The sequence below is a fragment of the Leptonotus elevatus genome, chromosome 8, assembly GCF_054856555.1.
Source record: "Leptonotus elevatus isolate MCC_2025b chromosome 8, RoL_Lele_1.0, whole genome shotgun sequence".
Classification (NCBI taxonomy): domain Eukaryota; kingdom Metazoa; phylum Chordata; class Actinopteri; order Syngnathiformes; family Syngnathidae; genus Leptonotus; species Leptonotus elevatus.
Window position 1 is genome coordinate 26,245,804 of NC_141246.1, and position 25,755 is coordinate 26,271,558.

General features: G+C 41.1%; 1 protein-coding gene across 11 annotated transcripts in view; it reads left to right on the forward strand.

The window, feature by feature from the left end:
* The window catches only part of LOC147170316 (palmitoyltransferase ZDHHC5-A-like), a 99,676-nt gene that overhangs the window by 25,263 nt on the left and 48,658 nt on the right, over positions 1 to 25,755 (forward strand). For 2 of the 11 annotated variants that reach the window (XM_086082457.1, XM_086082456.1), the window contains 5 exons: positions 8,337 to 9,513; positions 9,773 to 9,942; positions 14,885 to 15,006; positions 22,397 to 22,554; positions 24,934 to 25,132. In XM_086082457.1, the coding sequence (XP_085938583.1) occupies positions 9,403 to 9,513; positions 9,773 to 9,942; positions 14,885 to 15,006; positions 22,397 to 22,554; positions 24,934 to 25,132 (760 nt within the window). In that variant the 5' untranslated portion in view covers positions 8,337 to 9,402. Of the gene's footprint in view, positions 43 to 3,820; positions 4,096 to 8,336; positions 9,943 to 14,884; positions 15,007 to 22,396; positions 22,555 to 24,933; positions 25,133 to 25,755 lie in introns of those variants that run through there. The other 9 variants (XM_086082460.1, XM_086082454.1, XM_086082455.1 and 6 more) reach the window with 7 other exon arrangements.

The following is a 25,755-nucleotide window of genomic DNA, read 5'->3' on the forward strand; positions in this document are numbered from 1 at the left end:
GCAGTCACGTCCGGATCGTGAGTGCCCCGGGGAGGTTTAGATGTAGGTATACTGTTATACCTGTTGCAAACACTGCAGTCCTGCAGTTCACTTTTAACAATTTGTCTTATGAAAGGATGCCACCAGGTGTGTAGTCGTATCAGTATTTCATCCACACCTTACATGGCATTTTTCCATGGGCTTCAGAAATTAGATTTTTCAATTGTTTCTGAGATGGAATACATTTACCTTCTTTCCGCCATATACCTGCTTCATCTTTTTGTCCCCCTTTGGACATCCACACACTTTTGTTTTCCTTCTGGACTTACTTTTTCCTGCCACAGCTTAACTGTTTCTGTTATCACCTCCTGTGGTTTGTCACATTCAGACTCACTTACAGGTAGTTGGAGTGTAGGTCGGTACCCCACAACCTTTTTTGCTGCTCGATTTGCTAATTCGTTTCCTGCTGATACAAAATCATTAGTTCAAGAGTAACCTTTACATTTTCATTTTTTTATTTTTATTTTTTTACTGCCACCGCTGTTGGGATCATTAAAGCATCCCGCAATTTAAGAATATCATCCTGATGTTTAATGGGTGTACCGGTTACAGTTTGGGAATCGTTTCGCTACCATTCTTTTAATGCAACATGAACTGTCATGTGTGCATATTTTTCCAGTGGAGTTGATGCATACAGACAAACTTGTCGACTTCCTCCTTCCCCCTTCTGATAAAGGGCAGCAGAAACACTGCTGTTTTTTTTCAGAAACATCCAGATAGAACATGCGACTGTAATCAGGAATCACAAGAGCTGCAGCAGTGGAAAGATGCTGTTTCAAGGAGATGAAGAGCAGAGACCTTGTGGCTTCAAGACAAGAAGTTTCAGATGGAGCTGTGAGTAAGAGGTCATCCACATACTGCACCAGGAGAACAACAGGGGGCAGTTCAAGTGGAGACAGCAACTGGCGAAGACAGTAGTTGAAGAGTCCAGGTGAAAGGACAAAGCCTTGAGGCAGGCGATTGTAGGAGTAGCATTCATTATTATGCAAAATACTTCTGCATAGACGGGTCAAGAGGAATGCAAAAGAATGCATGAGCAAGATCAATGCAAGTGAAATGAGTGTGGGTTGATGCAATTTGAGACAGAAAAAGTAGGAGTTAAGACGGCCGCATTAATCTCTTGCAGGTCATAAATCATACGAAACTTTCCAATATCTTTCTTCTCAACGGGTAAAATAGGCGTGTTATAATCAAAGCCGGAAATTTCACACATCACTCCTGCTTTGAGCAAACTGTCAATTGTTTCCGAAATGCCAATCATCCCAGCCTCTTTTACAGAGTATTGGGGAACATATATTTGTCCTGGTTTCATCTGAAACACAACAGGCGAGACGTTACAGAGATCAACATCAGTGGGATCCATGGACCACAGTGATGTGGGGGAAAAAAATTTCAAAAGATAACCAGCAAAATCGCTGTCGGTTGTTTCACGTCCATGGTGCCAATCCAGAAGCTGGTGTTTCAAAACGGAAGTGGGTAAAATGTGTTAGACTGAATCCAATAAGCATCAAGTGATGGGAAATAGAGCAATTAAGATTGAAATACATTTTGCCAATCAACCTATTTTAAATTCCCATATGTTGTTTTCAATTTCCTGAAATGCCTCGCTATAGATCTCATCCCCTGATCTGTCATAGTGCAGAGTGCAATGCATACAATCAGTTACCATATCATAAGATCTGAAGTTACGAACCCAAGGTGACCAGAGAGTCCAAAAGTGCTCAGATTCGAGCCAACAACTGGAGTCAATATCCACTCCTGTCCAGTAGATGTCGGCAGTGGCGCAAAAACGACGTGCGAAAAACACGTTGATACCAATCACTCAAGCGCAAAGCTGAGGAAACACAAAACTACAGAGCAAAAAAGGCTCAACGCATGGTTAACAAGCACTCAGGCAATAAGCCGAGGAAACAACATAAAATACGTGTCAAAAGACTCACATGAGAAACTGGAAAAAAGAAACGAAGCTAGAGATAGGAATTTGGAACACAAAGTCAGAATAAAGCTCTTGGGCGAGGACGTAGCAAGGTCAACACACCGACGAGGAGTGTCGGCAGTTGCAGTCGTTATAAAGCGTTGATTTGTGAATGAGAAACAGGTGCGGCGCAGGAGGACACGCCCCTCTACTCAATCAGAGACTGAAAAAAAAAAAAAACAACGCAATAAAAGCACAACCATAACAGTATCCCCCCTTAACGGACCCCCCCTGGCGGACCACCTGGTTTTGAGTGATGAGTTGAATGGAAGTCATGGATGAGAGACAGATCCAGGGAACCCATTGCCGCTCCTCAGGCCCATAACCCTCCCAGTCGACGAGATAATGCACACCCGTGCCCCGCTTTTTCGAATCCAAAATGCTTTGGACGGTGTAGACAGGATCTACGTTGACGATGCGTGGATTCGGAGGAGGAGGTCCCGGAGGGTTCAGGGAGCTGGAAGACACTGGCTTAATGAGGGAGACATGGAACAAGGGATGTACCTTGAGTGATGTAGGGAGGCGCAGACAGGATTGATTATCGCCTCCACCTTGAATGGCCCCAGCTTTCTAGATCCACCCGCCAGACGGAAGTTCCTGGAGGACAGCCAGACTTTGTCCCCCGGTTGGTAGACGGGAGCGGGACGACGGCGGCGATCCGCCACCTGGCGATTTCGTTCCGCAGTCCGTGATAGAGCGGCCCTGGCCTCACGCCACACACGATGGGCCCTCTTCAGGTGGTGCTGGACCGAGAGAACGTCCATTTGGCCCATTTGGGACGGGAATAAGGGCAGCTGGAACCCATTGGCCACGAAGAAAGGTGACTGACCGGTGGCCGAGGAGACCAGGGTGTTGTGTGCATATTAAATCCAAGGCAGGTAGGTGGCCCACATGTTGGGCTCGAATTGGCACACACAACGTAAAGCAGCTTCGAGGTCTTGGTTTGTTCTTTTAGTCTGGCCATTAGATTGCGGGTGATAACCCGAGGAAAGACTGGAGGTTGCTCCCAATGCCTTTCAGAACCTTTTCCAGACTTGCAAGATAATTTGGGGGCCACGGTCAGACACGATAACTTGCGGGATGCTGTGTAGTGGAACAACATGTCGAACCAGCAACTGAGCAGTTTCCAGGGCAGAGGGGAGCTTGGGCAAGGCAATGAAGTGTGCCGACTTGGAAACGCGGTCCACAACAGTCAGGATGACCGAGGAGCCACGAGAAACAGGAAGACCAGTACCAAAGTCTAGAGCAATGTGGGACTAGGGATGAGCAGGCAACGGCAGGGAGTGAAGTAGGCCGGCAGGAGGCCTTCCCACAGGCACAGGCAGTGCACGTCTTGACGCAGCTCTGGCCACCAAAACCGCAGCGCAATAAAGTCTGTAGAACGGAAGATTCCCGGATGGCAGACCATACGTGACTCGTGGCCCCACTTGAGAACCTCTGGGCGGAGAGCCCCAGGCACAAACAACCGACCGGCGGGGCAATCAGCCGGCACCTGCATCCCTCGCAAGGAGTCCATGACCTGGCTCTCAATCTCAATCGGAGCGCCCCCACACATCGATGGGCGGAAGGATGGGTTCAGGACCAGTGGCAACCCGGTCCAGGTCGTGGATGCGGGATAGCACATCTGACTTTTTGTTCTTGGTTCCATGTCTGTAGGAAATTGTGAAGTTGTAGCGAGTGAACAACAGCGTCCACCTGGCTTGCCTGGGATTCATGCGCTTGGCCGTACGGAGGTATTCCAGGTTACGGTGATCTGTGTAGACCACAAAAGGTTCCGGAGTGCCCTCCAGCCAGTGCCTCCATTCCTATAAAGCAGCCAGGAGTTCTCTGTTCCTGACGTCGTAGTTGGCCTAAGCTGGGGAGAGACGATGGGAGTAGAAAGCACAGGGGTGGAGTATCCGGTCGACCGGCGAGCGCTGAGGCAGCACGGCCCCCAGTCCTGAATCAGATGCGTCCACCTCAACCACAAAAGGAAGAAGAGGGTCAGGTTAATGTAAAACAGGAGGAAACGTAAATGCCCGCTTAAGAGCCAAAAACGCAGATTCGGCCTCGTCAGACCAAAGGAAACGAAGCTTAGCCTGGTAAGCGGTCTTACAAGGTGGCTATGATTCCTAATAAAGCGCCTGTAAAAGTTAGCAAACCCAAAAAATCTCTGTAGCTGTTTGCGAGTGGAGGGACGAGGCCATTCGAGGATAGTGCGGATCTTATCAGCCGCCCTAATCTGTCCATCCTCCACCACGTACCCCAAAAACCTAACCGAGGAAGAGTGAAACTCGCATTTTTCCGCTTTTACATAAAGTTGGTTAGCAAGTAACCGCTGGAGTACGGTGTAGGCACATTTCAATTTATATTGTGCTTGGTTAAAATGCCAGTACTAAATAAATATTTTATAATAATATTATAATTGTAATTAATTATAATAAATGCAATAATAGTAAAAATTGGCATAATTTTTTTGGGCCGTTTCGGTTTTCGGCCAAGCATTTTTCATTTTCGGTTTTGGCCAACCATTTTCATTTCAGTGCATTCCTATTATAGAACTATATCACTTCTGGCCCAGTTCTCAAAAATTATTGAAAAAATTTTGTGACTAGATTAATTCATTTTATTGAGAGCCATAATCTACTGAATGAATAAAAATATGGATTTAGAGACAATAGGTCAACTACCAAGGAATTGATTAATCTGACAGAGCAAATTGCAAATGCTACTGATAATAAAGATTATATAATTGGAGTCTTCATTGACCTTAAAAAAAGCCTTTGATACAATTGACCATAAATTGCTTATGAGAAAATTTGGAATTAGAAGGAAAGCCTTGTCATGGATAACTGATTATGTTGCAAATAGAAAACAATATGTTCAGTTACATACGACGGCGTATTAGGGCCACGTATAAATATATATTTTTTTAGAGAGCGGGGGCAATTAATTCAGAAAAAAAACTTCATAAAGTTGCAAATTTGCCACTTTATAAACTCGCAAATTTGCCACTTAATACACTTGCAAATTTGCCACTTTATAAAGTGGCAAATTTGCGAGAGAAAAAACTCTGAAACTTACGAGAAATACACATAGCGTAGCTAAAGTCTAATCATGTGAGGATTCATTGCTGGTTAATGGGACACTGTTTATGAAATTAAAAGGCAGGATGGAGACGGATTCATTCTTAAATTAAAAGTGAATGACGGAGAGCAGCAGATTAGACACATCAGATTTTTTTTCTTGCAAATCTGCCACTATATAAAGTCGCAAATTTGCAATCGTGGAATCAGCTGCAGCTGACATGAGCGATATACTAGGCGAAAGCAGGAGCTGCGTGGCTCAGAGTAGGAGGGCTGTCTCCCAAGCTTAAGGTCTTGAGTTCGTTCCTATGTTGAGTCACTTTTATTTTTTATTTATTCCAATTCTTTATTTTACTCTCTTCCAAGCGTAACTTTTACTCTAAATCTGAGTCTATTTGGTCCCTACCTTAATAGTCAAATTGACTCTACAGAATTTACTGTGTGCGTTATTTTCACGCCTCAGATTTCGTGTATTGTGTGTAATTTCATTGCGTTTTTTAGTTTATTTTTTAAGATGTAGCAGACCTTGAAAGTGGGAGTCATTCTGAACGGGAGCATGACGCAACAGTAGTCATTTTCATCAGGAGCGGGACAAAACATGATTTTATTAATTTATTAATTTATTCTTTCATTGATTCATACATTCATACATGCTATTTTTCCCTCCGATTTTTTAATTGGAAGTCTTTCTTGGGATGGGAGTGAAAATTCACTACCCTGCCACCCTCTACCTCAAATCACTACACACACACACAAGATCGGGAGATCGGGAATGGAACCTTGCACCCAATGGTCAGGGGGTGTTATATTAAAAATATGTATAGGATGATCCGTTCAATGAATTGATTTCTACAATTATTCAGATTGATGTCCCACGCTTTTGTCAAATTTTGAATAAGATGACCTCACTCGTTTGCCCGCGGCGGCCGATCGGTTTGCTTGCGCCTCCATCAAATGCACAAACATCGCAAGATGTGCGCTTCAAAATGGACTTCCTTTTGGGCGATTTAGAATTAGTCTACTTTTTGTCACCAAATTGATGCACTGATCGGCGGCAGGCGCACTTTTTACGACCAGGGAAAATGCGAAAATTGAGATGCGCCTGCTAAGGCCCAGGGCAGTCTGCTTTCTGTTTGCCAGATGCGCTGGAGGTTCGGCAGCTGTGCTCGCCGGAAAGCCCAGAAAAGCGCACCTGTCCTCTAACAGTTTTGTGTTGAGATACGCCGAGCACAATGCTCCATCGTGCATGCATCATCTACGAAAACCCCCAATGTCAGTTTTCAGGAATGAATGCTTTTTTTGTTTGTTTGTTTCTTTGTGTTTACTGCTGCTGTCAAAAAGTGGGATGGAAGGCCACAGAACAAGAAATATATAATGCCATGGCTGACCATCTGAAACGTGACCCTGCACGGTCTGGGGGTGCAGAGGCTACACCAAAAAATAAAATAAAATAAAATAATATTTTTAGATGTTTCAATTTTCAAGACAATGTTTGTATAATGTTCTTAAAAATGATATGTTCATCTTTAGTTTTTATTTAGTTTTTGTGCCCATTTTTTTGGGAGAAGTTATAAAATGATTTATTTGTTATTTATAGTAGTGTTGTCAATAAATGTACTTTTTTTTTAATGTCTCATTCTTGATTGAAAATCCAGTAATGACTTTGATTAAATATTTTATTAGATTAAATATTTTATTAGATTGTAATAATTTCGATTAATTAATAATTTAGGGATGTCCTGGCAACCAAATTTAGACTTTTTGGTTCACTTTTCAACCAAATTTAAACTGTAAAAGGACGTCTTTTTAACGTCTTGAAAAGGACGTCTTCACTTTTCAACCAAATTCAGACGTCTTTTGGACGGACACCAGTGACTACTTTTCAACGTCATTTCAACCAATTTTTGCTGGGTGGGTAAAGTATCGCTGCCAAGTCTTTATTGACCCAAAGCAAACTTGCTGGTACATAAAATGAACCTCAGAATTGCAACTGGCTGGAAATTGCTATGTTCATGACTGTGGTGTTTTGTTTCAAACGGGAGCTTAGTTCAACCCGAGGATATTCAATGCTAGCATATAGCAAGCAGCTAGCTGACGCCTGCCCCGTAGTCCTCGATACACATTACGACAAACTATTCAACTTCCGACGTCGGATTAGAAAATCGAGACTTGGGAGGCAAATGTTGACCGTGCCGTTCCATAGCAACTAAGAGCATGAATTGAGCTCATTCACACATAACGTAGAGGGAATAATAACGAGATAAACATTACTCTATCCATATTATATATGAATTATGACACAGCTTTGTCTTATGTCCATCAAATAACTTATTTAGTAATTTAATTTTATAATAGCACAATTGTAATTTGATCTGAGAGTAATTCTAAGATCACTTATTTTGCACAAGAAAAACCTCATGGTAAACCAGCTAACAAAAATAAAAACTTTCCTACTGAAATAATGATCTTAACACATTTTAGTCAAAAATGTAATTAGTGTGAAATCTGGGCTTGTATAGTTGAACACAAAGCTGATATATTTGCAGGTAACCGTGGTTAGTCTGTTGTATGAATGACAGCAGACTGGTTTTACCTTTTGCCATCCAATTGAAGAGCAGTTATTTATACCTGCCATTTATATGCCACAAGCATAAATAGAATAATAATAATAATTTAAATGGTAAAACCATAATAATAATAATAATAGTAATTAGCTGTGAATAATCACATCTTAAAATTTTCATTAATCACGATGAATCGCTTAATTAAAAAGGCTTTTTTTATCAAATTTTTTTGCCTGCCAAATTTGACAAGCACCTGTTATGTGTTAATTATTTCGACATTTAATGTTATGAGGACCTCTTCAACATTTTTTGATCCACTGCACGCTCTCATTTTAATAATTGATATACAGTATTTGCATACACCTGCAATACAGTAGTCCTATTTTGAATGCCCAAATGACAAACTGGGTTTCAAACTTTGGGCCAAATAGTGACGAAGAACCAGAACGGTACAATAAAAAGATTAGACCAATGGGTAAATGTTACGATTTTTATTAGGCAACTGGATTTACATTGATTATTTGATACAATACTTAATGATTTGCAACTTCCCAAAATCTGACACACAGATCAATTTGGGTAAAGTTGCCATACAGTCATTCAACCACCCCACCAATAATACAGATTGCCATACTCTCTAATTGCTATTGAGCTTTACTCAATAACAAAATTTCTCCTTTTGTGTTTCTTTAGGTGCAGTAACCTGACCAATCCCCAGACTGGAATATTTTTGATGGACAACTTTCGAATTTATTACAATTACCAAGGATCCAAACTGTTCAGCAATGAGTCATGTTTTCTTAGGAGGAAGTGCTTGTATACAACAATATACAAAAAAAATAGCACAATTTTAAGATGTCTGTGAGCCAAGATTTATTTCTGGTCCAAACGTAAAAAAAATCAAGTGCATTGTTTCTTTTTCTAAAAGCTATTGCAGGCTATTGAGGAGGGAGACTGTGGGGCACTCTACTTGTATTGCTGCTGACATGGTAGAAAAATGTAATCAGTGTAGTCACTGTGGTCAGATAAAGTAATCTTCACTAGAGCTGGTTGAGTTCACCTTGTACTGCTCTCATCTTTGCAAATTATTTGAATTACTGTTATAGTTTTTAGTTGTTCAGTGTAGTTTTGCTCATAAAAATGTAATTGACATGGATACAAATGGAATATAACCAGACAGTTTTCTAAAGTTCAGCGCCATCAGTTCTTCTTTTGCTAATCCAGCTGTATGATGAAGCTCGTAGGTCAGGTGGCCTGACTCAACTGCTGTTAATTATTAGAAATGCCCATACCTAGGAAAAACCAATCTTCTGCATTGGTGCATTTACAGACTGTTGGGCCTAATATGAATTTTGGACTGAAAGCAAGTTGTTTTTATTCCAAGTATTTTTTTTCTGAAATAGTTGCAGATGCTCTGAATTCAGCTCTCTGAATTTAGTGCTTGTATATATATGACTCTCAGATAAAAAAAGAAAAAAAAACCAACTATCCAATTTTCAAATTTGGCTCGACTTCTAAGCAAGTGCAATTCACAGGGAAACGTTAAAGGCTAAATGAATATTGTCTAAGACCATTTCTAAGCGTGAGGGTTAACCTCTGTCTACAGATGTGTGTTACTGAATTCACTTATTTTGATAAATCCAACAGATCACACAAAACATGTAAAATTACTATATTAAACAAACAAAAAAAAGATTTTGGGAGCATTCAAGCCTAACTCTTAATTTACTGCTTAAGATTGATCAATGCCAAGTACTTGATGTTTATATGTTTTCTGGGTAACACTATACTTGCACTTCTATCAACATTTTCACAAGCCCTGTTTGGACGACATCCATGGATTTTGTGGCTGGAACAACTCAACTTTTTGGTATTGCTATCAGGATTTCTGTTACTTCTTGATGGTCACCTCTTTCTGACCCATTGAAGGGAAACCGTTATCTCTCCCATCTCTCAATTTGTTTTATGTGAAATGAAACTCTATTTAAATGTGCATGTTGTTTCTATGAATCATAGTTTGAATTCCAAAATCAGAAATCCACTAGGTACATCAGTAAAAAGGAACATTTAACTGAATGAAGACTCCCACATCATTGCACCTGAGAACCAAAACCTTCCTGTACACATAGGAAGGGATGCCCGTTGGCAGTAATCAGAGTGAAGGGCAGGGTCAAGTCTCTTCTCCCCTGCCCCATTCTGTGAACCCGTCCAGCAGACCTCTGCGACCCTCACGCTACGTTCCTGTGTCAGCAGCAACTTTCTTCTTGATTGGCTCAACCACACTGTTCTTCTGCTTCACGTAAGTGTTTTACAACCATGCATGTATGGCAATGGACTCCATAAATGCAGCGCGCATGTGGGGACATCTCATTGACATGATGCATTTCCTAGCCCCTTCCGCCTTCCCCTAACACCAACCATCAAAAATGATTGCCTACCATTCCTTACCCTAACCTCAACCATAACCCAATTCAAACCTAAACTCTTAAACCAAGTCTTGACCCTAAAAAAAAAAGGTCTGAACCTGTGGGGACCACCAAAATGTCCCCACAATTTCAAGTCGGTCCCCACAATGGTAGTTAAACCTGGAAAAACATGCGTGTATGGGCCCCACAATGTAGCAAAGACAAAGGCACACACAAACACTTTCAAAATGTAATTGGAGTAATTGGGAGCTACTATATAATACAGCACAATTCTGGCCTGCTCAATTTCAACACAGCGAAGAGAGGCAAACATAAGATTACCACACATGGGCAGCTGTTTTCCATAATTAATTAAGGGCAATTTGCCCATGGATTGTTTTTGTTTTGTCATGATTGTCTTTGCGTCATACATAACTCGATAAGTTGTGCTTGATCATTGGTATTAATTTTAGTTGGGTAACTTGACGTTCTAGGTAGTTTACGCTGGGTCTCATATTGTGAGCTCTGTGATGATGTCTGATCGATTTACACAAAGTGAACATATTATTGTAACACAGGCACTTTGAACTGATTCTTTTCATCTTTCACATAGCATTTTGTTACAACAGAGTAAATAACAGTTCTGTTACAGACAGTAGAGAGAAAAACACGTAATCAGTCTACAGGTAGGTACATTTGTTAAAAATGGGAATTATTTTGCGGGAATACAATTTCCACACAGAGAGGGAGACGTCGTTGTTTAGCTCAGGCTTAGCTTGAGACCTGTATGCCTTCGCTTCGATAATTGTGAAGTCTGCTTTTCTGCATATTTCAACATTATGAATATGTACTTCCACTGCATATTGTCGACCCTCTTTCCTTGATTTGGAAGATATTGCGCTTGTATTGCTCCAAAAACACTCACCGACATGCTCTGGTATGTTAATTTCCATTGTTAGTGTCCAGAAAGATGTTAGACCCGGAAGCGTTAAGTGAGGAGGGCAGGGCTTTTGCAAAAGGTCAATTGGACTATAACGTATTTATATTTGAATATTAATGATAAAATAGACATTTCAAAATCAGTTATTTCTTACCAATGGAAATAGCTTGAAAAAGAGCATACTGCTCATTTCCAACCCTCGTTTTCTTGCAAACCCGATAAAAAGTTACTAAAGGTTATAAATAGTGTTGTTCCGATACCGATACTGATACTGGTATCGGCAGAGGCCCAGATACTGCATTAAAACTGTGGTATCGGTGAGTACTAACAAGTAACATGCCGATACCATTAATTCCGATGCTAATAGAAATTGCTGTAGGGGTAGTGGGGGGTCGTGGGGGGAGCGGGAGCTGTGGGCCAGTGGGGTGCCTGGTGGGCCTGCCGTGCCCCGTCCTGCTGCGTTAAGGGCGCGGGCCCGGGGGTTGTCCTTTGGCGCTGCCGTGGCCTAGGGGGCCCTGGGGGGTTGTGCTTGCTCTGTCCTGGCCGGGGTCGACGGCTCCCCTCTTTGGTGGAGGTTTTCATGCATGCCAGATCCACCACACCAGCATCTATCGAAATTCAAACACAATCTTCTTCTTCCTCTGGTCGTTGAATCGGTGGAGGCTGATGTCTGTGGATCTCACTCTGCTTCATCTATCCTTCCTTCCTTTTCTCAGTCTCTCCTTTGGTCTCTTGAGGTCTCCCTAATTTGTTGGAATTTAGATGTTCCTGGGGTTGGTGAAAGACTCTGGTTGGTAACCCGGTGGGTAGTAGGTAATGTCTGGTCAGTGCTGGTTTTCACTTTCCTTTATTTTCTTTGATCCTTCCTCGGGTCTCCTGACAACCTCACCACTCTAGCTGGATTCTGAAGTATTCGGTTTCGGTGAACGGTATGGGATTTTTAACTTAGGTGAACTAATGAGTACACACTCACGCACGCACATATGCACACACACATACACACGCACATGCACATACTCACGCACATACAAAATAAAAAGAAAGAAAGAAAAAGAAAAGAAAAAAGGAGAGCAATGATGATGACATGTCAAATCGGTAAAATTTCCAAATGAACAATACCGAGCTCTCAAGAAAAAAATCTATATAATTCCGATGCTAATATAGGACTTTGGATGCAGCATCTTGTGTCTTGCTCGTGCACAAGATTCACTGATGTGTGACATGTTTACTGCATCCCAAGCCAAGATATCCTATTGGCCCTTGAATGCTCTGAACCAATGGCAGGACAGCTTTTTCATATTGAGAAGAAAAAAAAACCTTACATATCGGTATGGTATCGGCATCGGCCGATACTGCAAAGCTCGGTATCAGAATCGGTATTGGGGGCCAAAAAACGGTATCGGAACAACAGTAGTTATAAAACAATTATGTAATGGCACCTTTAACATTTTAGTTGATTCTGAATGATCAGTTGTTGTGCTTACTATTCTACCTCTTCTGAACATTATTTTTCTTGCAACATACCATAAGTGTGTGGCGCCAGCACAGTGCTTATATTTTTAGATCAAATTAATTACAATTTAACCAAAAGTGACAGGCTCATGACTGATGAAATTAGGAAGTAGGGCTGAATGTTTTTGAAAAATAATTTAATTGCATGCCATCCTCTACCCACGATCAATATTGCGATTGCGATATAATATACAATTATTTTTGTCAAGGTCGTCTTCTGATACATTTTTATTAACAAACAATCAATAAATTAAATAATGTATTACAATAAACAATATTTGATTATTTATTTTTTTAGACATACAGTACAGGCCAAAAGTTTGGACACACCTCATTCAATATTTTATTTTCATGACGATGTACATTGTAAATTCTGACTAAAGGCATCAAAACTATGACGACAAACTAGGTTTGTCACGATAAGAAATTTTGATTGCCGATAAATTGCCCCAAAAATTATTGCCACAAACGATAATATTGCAGTTTTCATATAATTTTTCAACTAATATAATGATAATGGTATAATAAATATATCCAAAGAATTCCCATACATAAGCAGTTGCGTTTGGCTTTGATACCAGCTCCATGGCTGTCCCTAGTCCCTACTACTCAGGGGCCCTCACGCTGAATATGATGCGCCAAATGCACCGCTGTTGTGCCAAAGTAGTACCCCCGGAATTTTTTTTTATCCCCTGCCACGCGATCTTATACATTTTACCACATAAATGTGGCGATTTTTTGAAAATGTCCCTGTTCCTAACCCTTTTAAACTTCAAACATGGTCAAAAGACGAAAAAACATTAACATTCATCAGTCGTTTGAGCTTTTTTCTATGTATGCTGAGATTTCCTACTGCGTGTGTGGTCATTGAACACACCTAGATCCATTGCAGAATGCGAGAGTGTTCTTGATTTTCTTTGATCTGCAATAAATCTTATTTTTCTTGTTACAAAACCTTGTTTCTAAAACTCAAAAACAACGTGTCTTCTTTGTGCATTTATTGAAAAACATGCGTACCCGTGGAAGGGGATACACATTTTTTCAGTGGTAACTACTTTGGCACAGCACCGCCTCCCAGAGTGTGTGCGTGGCAAGATGATTCACTCCTCAATACGCTAAGCACGGTTTAGGAGTCAGTCGTGACAGGAAAGTTTACGAGGGTGTGTGCACGTAGCGAGTGTTGCTTTTTCGGCAGACTTAAAAGCACAAGCAATGAATAACAACACCGATAGCTGTGGTGCTAGCAATGATGCTTCATGGCTATTAGCAGCGCTACTGCCCCGACTCACAAATGAGAAAGAGAATTGCGTGTGCTTATGAAGACCCAATGGGACACATGCAAATCAAAATGTTTAAACTGGTTTTAAAAGCCACTTTACGGGCTCCGGGTGGCGGAGGGGTGCCGTCGCTGCAGGCGGTGTGGGTTCGCTTTCCCGCCCGGGAGAACAAGTTTGTGTGTGTGCGTGAGTGAGTGAATAGAAAGGGGAAAAAAGCCTCTTTACCCAGTGACTGAGAAGCAACGGACCAGCGCGAATGTTGATGACGGATGTAAACAAACATGCACTTACATGGCTGAGAATTATCGCGCCCGGCAAACTTATCGAGCTAATTTTTTATTATCGTGCAATTAATTAATTAATTAATTTGCTTCTTGCGACAGCCCTAACGCCAGCTATGACAACTAACGAACACATGTGGAGATATGTACTTAACAAAAAAAGGAGAAAATAATGAAATCAGTACATACATAGAGAGCCACCCTTTTCTTTGATTACTTTTTTGCACATTCTTGGCATTCTCTTGATGAGCTTTAAAAGGTAGTCACCTGAAAGGGTTTTCCAACAGTCTTTATGCAAAAAAGTAACCAGAGCAAAGGTTGGCAAATCTATAATATAAAACATGTTTTCAGTTATTTCTCACGTCAAATGTTCGTGAGTGTCGGTATACCTACCTGCTCTGCTGTTCTTCGTAATTTGATGTTTACATTTATATGAAGGACATCTGGGTCAGAAAATTACTTAATCAAAGTTTTGGTTAATCCTGTGCACACTTCTGTCCAATTTTATTCCTGACAGTGGAACCACTGGCAAACATGTTTGTATGTTGGACCTGGACGTTTATCACTGTGGAAGGCGTGGTGTTATGTTTTGTTGGCATTTTATTATTATGGTTGTTATTATTTTGGTCTTGTTGTTGTTTATTTTTACTCTGTGATATGGTTTTCCTCTGGGTCTGAAATAGAGAATAAAGTAAATGCATTGTCCCAATCAGTGTTTTTTGTAAGTAATGTTCTTTTTTAAATAAAATATTGCCACTGTTTATACAGTATAATATGTTTTTATTGATTTCTGACAGGTGTTTTTCTTTTTTTGTGTGTTGTGCAGTTGTCCATGGCTTTCAGAGCATTTCTCAGTCGCTGTCCCTATTTATAATGGCATCATCTTTCTGTTTGTTTTGGCCAACTTCTGTATGGCTGCTTTCATGGATCCAGGCATCTTTCCGAGAGGTAGGTGGATGGATGTTTATTTACATTTCGTGATTAAGATGAATGTGTCGCAAAGTTATGAGAGAACCTTCACCCTGTCCTTTTATCTTAAATACTGATATTATACTATTTGTAACGACCAAAACACTACATATTATCAGTTGAACTATTTACTGGATGCCAGAAAGACCAAGTACACAGATGTACTAATCTGTCCTAAATGATTTCTACTTTTATTCTGTCTTGACCGCCTATTTTCCTCCGCGTGTTCGTTTTCTTTCGGGTAGAGAGAATGTTGATTATCTGAATACAGGCTGGAGATCGGTGAACAGTTCCTTCGAAGGTTTTATTTTACAGAATATTCCAGGCACCTATGAGTGACAGATAATGGCTGCAGCTTCTCACAAGTGTGAAGATTTCAGAGGACTTACAACATTCTTATACTATCTTGAAGGGCGGTACCACAAAGCCCCCCGCAAACAGCCCACCCGGAGTTCACCAGACATGAGATAAGACTTTTAAAGACATCATTCATTACACATTGATTTTAACCACAGACAATGGCCCATTGTTGTGGAAATAGAGGAGGTCCCAGTCATGACGGCACCTCGAGACATCATTCAAACACATTGGCAATGGCCCATTGTTGTGGAAATAGAGGAGGTCCCAGTCATGACGGCACCTGGCAGAAATTGCGATAACACTCACAAAGCTCTACTGAGGAAATAAGGAAATTAAAACAGTTATGACTAAATCTGGGCAGAAGACCCTCTTCAATGGATAGATAGATAGATAGATAGATAATACATTAGATTTATATAGTGCTTTGTTGGACACTCAAAGACGCTTCACAGTGGTTGCATTATTCATGCACTCACACATTCACACTGTGGTGGCAGTAAGCTACTTAAGTAGCCACAGCTGCCCTGGGTCAGGCTGACGGGGGTGTGGCTGCCAGTGTGCCCCTACGGCTCCTCCGACCACCACCAAACATTCGCACCTTCCATACACCAGTGTGACTACCATTGGAGGCAATGTGTGTGAAGTGCCTTGCCCAAGGACACAAAGACACATGACTTGGGGGGAGCAGGGATTGAACAGCCAACCTTCTGGTTACTGAACAACGTCTCTACACCATGAGCCACGGCTGTCAGATAGACAGACAGACAGTCAGTCAGTCAGTCAGTCAGTCAGTCAGTCAGTCAGTCAGTCAGTCAGTCAGTCAGTCAGTCAGTCAGTCAGTCAGTCAGTCAGTCACACAATGGCGTAGCTTAAGTCACCTATCCATTATGAGGCCTAATCTAACAATTCCCCTGTTTGAGTGACCTCAAGGGTCACTCAACTAAACTTAAGCTTTTGACAAAAAATGTATATCTCCCCCTGTTGAACACGAGTCATGGTCAATTCATCCCACCCATGTGCACGTGGTCTCCTACAAGGTAATGTTGCTTACAAAGGGTCCCTCTCCCTCGGACCTGCCCCCTCAATTGCCATTAACTTCAGGGATAGTGTGGTGCAATACATTATGGAAGACTAAACAGTACAACAAAAAATACATGTGACCGACAATGGGCTGGGTGTGTGTTATTTTGTGTACCTGATTGCAGGCAGGAAACCTGTGGAGGACATGAGCAAGCAGAATCAACAACCTATAATTTAATGAGTAATTGTAGACCCTATTCTAGTCTGTCATCAATGTCATCCTCCTCGTTGAAGTCTTCCAAACTGGGGGTCTTTGGCAATGGGTGGTTCTCCAATCGTGAATCCAGATAATTCTCTAAATTCCAATCGCACGACCAATAAGCGGCTTTCACACCGCAGGAACCAATGATGGAACTTCCCTATGTAAACTGGGAGTTTTTCCAAAATTTGCCTTCACACACAAAACTGGTTCTAGGTCTGGGGGTGGGGGGCCAGATTGGTACTACCTAAGCTCCTAAGCCTGAGGAGGGTATTTGGGGGTTGCACAGCCGCCATTAGCCTAACTGCGAGCATACATATTGATTTTTTTACTGCGAGCGTACAGTATTTACAATATTTACTAGTTATGATGTCCTCATTAGTAGCAATATTTTAAAATATTGGAAAAGCGAATAGATAGGTGGACAGATGTACAGGCTCTTTTAAGCATTTGGGAGCCGAAGGCATGCAGCACGACTTTGAATTGGCGTCACCGAAGCCACCACGTTATTACTGCCAAGCAAGGTGAGGTAAACAACTAAAATGCCCATAGACCCCCAAAAAGTCTGTAGAGGTTGGAAAGTTATACCAAAGACTATAAAACGCTCATGGATCACTACAGCAGCAGCTGGAGTGGAAATGACTACTGAGTGAATGGGACGGCCAATTTGACGCCACGGTTCATGGTCATCGGAGCAATACTGGAGTCAGCGCGCCACGGATAGACGAAGGTAAATACGACAATAATCTTACAGAAATACTTGTAATATTGTCATTTAGTGTGGCGCTTGCCAGTAGCTTAATTGTGTGACTGTGTCTTTTACTCAGTAGCTATTTTGCCATGACCGGCAAATCTCCTGTTAGTGTTATTTTGCTGTGAACAGTCGGAACGACAAATTATTGGCCTGCCCTGCCGTGAATACCACGATTGCTTATAGACATTTACAAGCGTATATGAATAAGAGAAATGTGTACGTCCAGTTCGCTGCGCCGCCGTGACGGCCGTTTTGTCCAGTCAAACACACCTCACCGGGAGTTAGCTTAGCACTGCGTTAGCACCGCAAAGTCACGTTAACGTAACAAAATAGAAGCTTATTCCACTCACCATAACGCTCAATGGTGAATTGCCGGTCACAAACACGGTTCGCGTCGCGAAAGATCATCTTATTCCACTCGGCGTGACAAAACAGCGTGGTGATGGTGAGTTGCGGGTCACAGCAAAAAACAAACACACAAACAACCACCACTGCCTGTGTTTTAATGACCATACCACAATGTCTAACCTAAATATTTGTAAAAGGATAGAGGATTAATATAAGAAAGTACCATTCAATTATTCACACAAATACTTGTGTTTTTATTAGTGCTGTCAAAGTTAAAGCGTTAACTGATTAATTAATCCCCAAAAATTATTGCATTAATCATGAATTAACGCAGATTAATTGCACTATTAATTTTTACCATAAATTATCCTTTAGCGTGACAGTGGATGATAATTACATGCATTAAAGTAAAGCATTTAATAAATGTTTGCGTATTACATTTAGAATATTTGTTCATCTAAAAATATTGGGGTCATTTTTTTCCCAATTTAAATTATGCAAGTAATTAACTGATTAGAAAAAGAGGAGGATGAGCGTGTGCAGTGGATCCAAAAATGTTGAAGATGTCCTCATAACATTACATTTCAAAAGAATTAACACATAACCGGTGCACTTTAAATTTGGCGGGGGAAATTTTTTGATAAAAAGCCTTTTTTATTAAGCGACTAATCGTGATTAATCAAAATTCTAAGATGTGATTAATCTGATAAAAAAAATAATCGTTTGCGAGCTCTAGTTTTTATTTACCGGTATAACAATTATCAGCAGCACTTTATAGTTAAATATAGCTAAAGCCTCTACCTACTTACAAAACAAAAAAAGCTTTACTCACCACCTACAGTATATGGACCCCAAGTATTCATAAAAACAATTTAGCCAAATCAAGTAATAAGCTAAGATAATATCAAAATGGATGGATGAAGTTATTTTTTATCCACTGTAATATGTAGAGTTTAACTATAGACACTGCACTTAGGTATAAGAACATAAAATGTACTCCAATAATGATTGGAAAAAAATGTATTGCACATTTAAAAAAATGTATGCAGACATCACAGACATAACATCTAATACTAATCTGTAAAAAAAATTCTGTATGTGTTTTAATTTACAGCTGTTGTGAATGGACATGTTGAAGTTTCCGATGCGGGCACAACAAGTGTGAGTTCATCATCATGCTACCAAGCAGCAGCACTCATTTGGTGTCCACCTGTGTCGGTAAGACATTTTACTTACAGTAACTAGTAGTACTTGTATTGCCAACTGTTATTAATTTTGCGTTTCTATGTCAACAGGAAAGTGCACAAGGGATAGATTCAGTCAGTAGAATGGACATTGCAAGCCAGGAACTCGGCAGGACAAGAAATTATGTACGGCCAGGCAGAAATTCAGCCCAGCTTCTGGCTTTGCTTTTTTTTTTAGGTGCACAAATAAACTCTTGAAATCCACAATTTGTTTTTTGTCCCCCCCCCCCCCCCAAAAAAAATCTTGCCATGCAAACATTTAAAAAAGATTAAAAATTTGAGTTGTCAATTGTCATGTATTTATTTAACCTTTATTTATCCAGTTTAGGTTACAGTATTTGCAATGTCAGTCAGGTTGCAGACAGCAGAGTAATATAGCACATAGTGAATTAAAGTTACATGACAGGCTACAAACAGGTATATTATGTGTAAAATGTAAAAACTTTTTAAAATTCACATTAGTATATATCACTGCCTCAAATACTGTCTGCAGCATGAATGGCATTGCACATTAGAATCTGTTTTCAACTGCCTTACAAAACAAATTATACTATACAGTTAACTTTTGCCAGGTGGCAAATACATGTTCAACTGTACGTGATCTGCAACCTAGCTTCTTTTGTTGCAACTACCTGTTGGACAGAAGGGGTAGTGCAGCTTGTTTCTTCACGACATCATGCTGGGCAAGCTAGTTCATTCAAATGAGACTGATGAGTCATCAGTCTCATTTGAATGAACTACTTTGCCCACTGTTGGCGTGTGTGAACGCAAACAAGTGGGCCAAACACAACCTCTTAAGACCAGAAACTGTCTGTACCAAAAATTCTAAGTGCTTTGGCTTTTTGGTGTGAAAGTGCCTAATGTCACAACAGCATCCACAAAATACAAACATGCCTAGTTCCTAATACCATGAAAATGATTTCCTATGAAAACGATAACAATTAAGCCGTTATGGGTCCCAGTTAATTTTGGCCAGGGATTTCATGGCGGCCCCATGCGATTATTCATATCATCAATATGATAACATGAAAGATCAAATAACACCGCAATCAACAACACGGTAGACTGCAACATCCTGATATCGGCTTGATGTTGTCCGTGCTGCCAATGGTAGCCACATTGAGCACTTATAAAACATGAAATAAAAACTTTAAGGTACGTACAACACGTGTCCATAGTTTTCTATTGTTTTTCATTTTGACGCCCTAATACTGTATCAAAATATTTTTTTGTGCAAAATTCTGCCTTATTCATTTATATATACACATTCAGGCTTCACAAGAAGGTCTACTGTGAGCCAGCATCAAACATGCTGATTTTAGTGGGCGTGCCTAATTCCAAGTGCTTCCTTTTATAAAATTAGTTGGGCGTGGCCAAAGCTCTCTTGTGCCACCTGCTTCTGTCTACACACTCTTTCATGTCTGCACCTGAAGAAATAGTGACACGTTTTTGCGCTCTTCACTTTCAATATGTGATCACCAACACCTATTATTGCCACCTTTATGTACAAAATGTAATTACAACAGGCATTCACTGTAATTACATTATTCTCTGCCTCGCCCCGTCTTGGCGTCCACTCGGCAGACTCGTCGCCGCTTCCCACCCCGGTGTCCTTTCACTGACACAAACCTGCCTCGCTGCCGAGTGGCTTCTGCGAATCGGCGGGTAGAAACCAGCCTGTCCCCGCTCTCTCTTGCAAATAATTAAATTCAATACAATAGTGTTTCAAGTAATTTAGTAATATCTACCATGTTAAGAATTCCTCAAGCTTTTTGGTGTGGGATGTTTAATTATATCTTGTTTTGGAATTTATGCTTTTAATTTGGAAGGCTGCTCTGTGTTTCCGTTCCTGTTTCATGTTCGCCGTTAGCAGTGCAGTAGTGAATGACAATATACTATATACAATGCAAAGATCTGTCTGCATTTCAGTGCTAATGAAATTGTTGAGTACAACTGAAGACTTATATGCGCTCTTACCAGAACCCCCCGTGGCGGTCAATAAATGGAAAATAGCCTTTTCAGCCTTTAGTTCCTGACCGAAAAAAGGCCACAAGAGCGGGGGACGATACCAGTATCAATATCCGTCGCGAGTACCGATACCGTGAAATGTGTCCTGGTATCGGTGCTCGCCCATCCCTACTACGCACCAAACAGCAGTTTAGAGTACCAATTGGGCAGAACGGTCCCCTCAATCATAACCTGAGCGGTGTTGGGTTACTGGACATGTTCAAACATAAGGGTGTTCATATGTGCACCTCCCTTGGCCGATTTACCGGTCGATCCACAGCTATGGTCACGAGTTGTGGGTCGTGACCAAAAAAAAACAAGATCTCAGACACATTGAGAGGAGCCAGCTGGGGGACTTGTGCATCTGACTATGATGCCTCCTGGACCCCTCCCAAGAGAGGTGTGTCGGCAAGAATCTCCACCCAGGGTACCACCCAGGACGTGCTGGAGAGGCTATGCCTCCCGGCTGGCTTGGGAACGCCTTGAGATCCCCCAGAGGAGTTAGGTGAAGCCAAAGCTAGCTGCTAAAAGCTGATGTCCTTCGACCGGACCCCATATAAAGTGGCAGTAAATGATGGATGGATGTTATTTAGCAAGCAGACACACTGTGAATGGAAGTATGTTTGTGACTGGAGCTTTCCCTCTGTGGCAACTGGTGGACCTTGTTAATATGACAATACAACAAGCATTCAACTCTAATATATGATAGAGGGCAGGGGTTATATTTCTTTATGAGGTATATTACCCCTGGAGCTAAACCTGACCCCTATATTTTATGGTCCCATATTACATGTATACTGTTATCCACCTTCCCCAAATTAACATGTGGAAAAGTGAATCTCCGTGAATGCTTTTAGTATGTTAGTCATACCAGTTTAATCTTGACTGAATATCCATCCATTTTCTTAACCGCTTGTCCTCACAAGGGTCGCGGGGGCGCTGGAGCCTATCCCAGCTGGCTATGGGCAGTAGGCGGGGTACACCCTGAACTGGTTGCCAGCCAATCGCAGGGCACACAGAGACAAACAACCATCCACACTCACAATCACACCTATGGACAATTTTGGAGTGTTCAATTAACATGCGATGCATGTCTTTGGAATGTGGGAGGAAACCGGAGTACCCGGAGAAAACCCACGCAAGCACAGGAAGAACATGCAAACTCTACCCAGGAAGGCCGAAGCCCGGATTCGATCTCATGTCCTCTGCACTCGGAGACGGACGAGCTAACCAGTCAGCCAACGTGCCACCCTATCTTGACTAAATATGTCCTAGAAAATTATATCTTTAACAGAAAGAGTGGAACCATGGTCACTCTATCATCTTACTGACTTTGAAGTTGACTTGTTTTGTTTTTTGGTCTATCTCTTTCTATAGCTGAGGAGGATGAGGACAAGGACGATGACTTCCGTGCTCCTCTTTATAAAAGTGTGGAGATCAAAGGGATCCAGGTCAGGATGAAGTGGTGTTCAACATGTCGCTTCTACCGGCCGCCACGTTGCTCCCACTGCTCAGTCTGTGACAACTGTGTTGAGGTGTGCTCACACTCGCAAAGACATGGAAAACTGCAAATGAGCTAAATAGGCAATTCACACAACTATACAGTGCCTTGAGAAAGTATATATACAACTTGAACGTTTTCACAATTTCGTCCTTAAAATCATAAACTTGAATTTACTTCTGTTGAGATTTTATTTGAGAGACAAACACAATATAGTAACTAGAGCTACGAGCAGCTATGAAGGGCCCTCTCAGCCCCGGCTACGTCCATCCAAAACATGCTAGAGTTGGTGACCTCTGCTTTAAAATATAAATGATTTGCCAGGCCTGAAGTATGTACAGTTTTCTGAGTTTTCGCCTAGTCTAGAGTCCTTTGTAGGGTGCGATGGAGCCATATATTGAAAATTGCACAAGACATTTCTAAAATATTCATATTCATGCTACGTCTGATATGTGTGCAAAGTTACATGAGTTTTCGCATGTTTATTACCTCAAAAACAGCATATTTTTTATTGGAAAAAGTGCATCGCCAAAGCAACAGTAGGTGCATTGCCATTACCCTCAGTTTTGCGCAAAAGCAAGCTGGTAATGGAAACACATGATTTTCGAAAAAACTCAAATATCGCAAAAACGTTTTTACGCTCTCATGAGGTGGTTTTTGAGGCTTGTCGAAATAGAAGTATTTTGCAAAAGTGTAATAGAAACACTTCTTGCGCATTCCCTGTAGCCATGTGACTCCCGCCCAGTCACAGAGGAAAGGAAGTAGGAAGTACGGGGCCACTCGCTTTGGCTCCGGAGGGGATAACAAATCTTTTTAAGCACAAAGTGATTCAGTTATGGAGCCAATATGCCGCCGTTCAACACATCCCTTATCATTGCATGAGAAATGGCCGTTGCCCCTGGCAACGAGCAAACGAGCGACCTGCGGCACACGTCGTCGTTGAAATCCATCCAACACGAGTTATAAGCGCGCGCACACACACGAATACCAAATGGGCACGATGAGGAACCCCCTTCCTCATCGTGCCCATTGGGGGGGGGGGTTAAAGCATTATTAACAACTCCGAGCGTCTGTCTTCCGTAAACATCATGAGCACCTCCTACAGAATTGCGAGATCCCGCGAGACGCGACATTACGAGAATTGCGCCTCAGAAGCGAAACGCTCTTCAATGGACAAGTCAAAATTGTACTTTATCGAAATAGTACAATATCGCTTTTATTTTTGCGAAAAACTGTAATGGAAACGCAGCTAGTGTGTGACGAAAGCACACTAAAACATACACTAGTATGTATGCTAGCATATGTCTTTAAAAAGGCAGCGGAAGAAAAACTGAGTTCAGTTGTCTTTATTGAAGTATTTAACAATGTAATAATAAACAATGAGTTCGGTTGTACTTTGTTGAAGTACTTAACAATGTACTCACATTACTTTTGGTCAATCCTCATCCACAAATCCCTCAAAGTCGTCATCTTCTGTATCCAAAATAAACAGCAAGTTCTTCATTCAACACATCAGGTTCCCTCGTCATTGTCAGTGTCAGTCTCGTTGACGTGCGGCTCCTCAGATGATGCTGGGTTTTGCAAAAGCTCGAACAACAGTGCAAGCAGACATGGTAGCCTATGCGTCCAAAATCCGTTCACAAATTTTGGCATAACTCGCTCGGCGCTGCCTCCCAGTATTAGTAAAGCTGTGTTCGCCATCTATCAACCATCGCTCCCACGGCGCTCGCAACTTCACTTTGAACACCCTGTTTACACTGATGTCCAGTGGCTGGAGTTCCTTTGTAAAACACATTAAATTTGCATTAAAGGTGTAAATTAATAATAAAATAAATAATAATAATACAAATAATAAAAAAAATAATTAATATATATTTTCAGTTGTAAATGGGCAAATCGTGTCAAGTCTAAATCGAGTTTCAGGAATACCAAGTCAAAGCCAAGTTCTTTCACAAGTCTTTAGCCAAGCAAGTTCAAAGATTGCTGACTTATGCCTGACCACCTCTATTGAGTGGTTCAAGCAGATTACAAGAACAAACAAGATCACTGTGCTGTCTCGAGAGGCATCTAAACTGTGCTGGACCGTCGGGTAGGAGACATAAGCTTGAAGGAGAAAGCACAAAAGAAAACACCTATGTAGGGATGTAGGGGACAATTTAGCTTTTCTTTTTGGGGGGTAATTAAAAAATACCAAGAGACGTAAATGCATCATGCTTTAGAGCTGACTTTTTTTAACTTGAAAAATGGGACTTGTATGAAGTTGTAAGGAATTATTAAAGGTAAAACGTTTTATATAATTTAAGGAGAACTTTCTCATTTAAAACAATAATCAATCAAAGCTTATTGCATTCCCGAATCTTCTAAAGAATGTGTCTAGGGCTTGATCTCAGAGATATTTTCTTTGCTTTTACAGGACTTTGACCACCACTGTCCATGGGTCAATAACTGCATCGGCAGGAGGAATTACCGATACTTCTTCCTCTTCCTCCTTTCCCTGACTGCCCACATCATGGCTGTGTTCGGCTTTGGGTTGCTCTTCCTCCTCTATCATCACCAGTACATTGATCGTCTACATGCGATTGTCACGTATCCTTGGATGAAAGGTCTTTCTAGTATGTGTTATATGCTTGCTTAATTTCAAACGATAAGTAGCCAACAACATTTTCTTGGGCAGTTTTGGATGTAGAATCAAAATATATCATTAGATTTTCTACCATTTTTTGCAATTTTACATATATACTTTTTAAAAAGTAAAATATAATATAACAGTATAATATCATAACTGATTGTCATTTTGTCCAAAGAAAGCTGAAAAATGTTCACATACCAATAGCCACAATTTAAACAGAATGCTCGCCCACTAAAGTATGCCTTAAACTACCAACTAAACCTCAGAAACTCTAGGATGCATTTAAAACATTGTACACTGAGCCTTGTTGAGGCAACAACCATTGGCAGGTGGTCATAAATATTTACTGCTTAATTTAATTTGGCTGGCAATGCACTCAGTACTAGGGAAAAGCAAGTACATCACTATCTGTATCTGTATCTGTTCAACCATCTAAATTTTCTGTATCTGTATTTGGAGTGGCCCTGGCATAAACTGGAAATGGGCGTGGCTTAACCAGAGGTAGGCATGGTTTAACAAAAATGGTTGGGGCTTACATATACATTACTGTATTTTTGTTGTTGTATGAAATTGGAAAAACAACAACAAAAAATGAGTTTGATATTG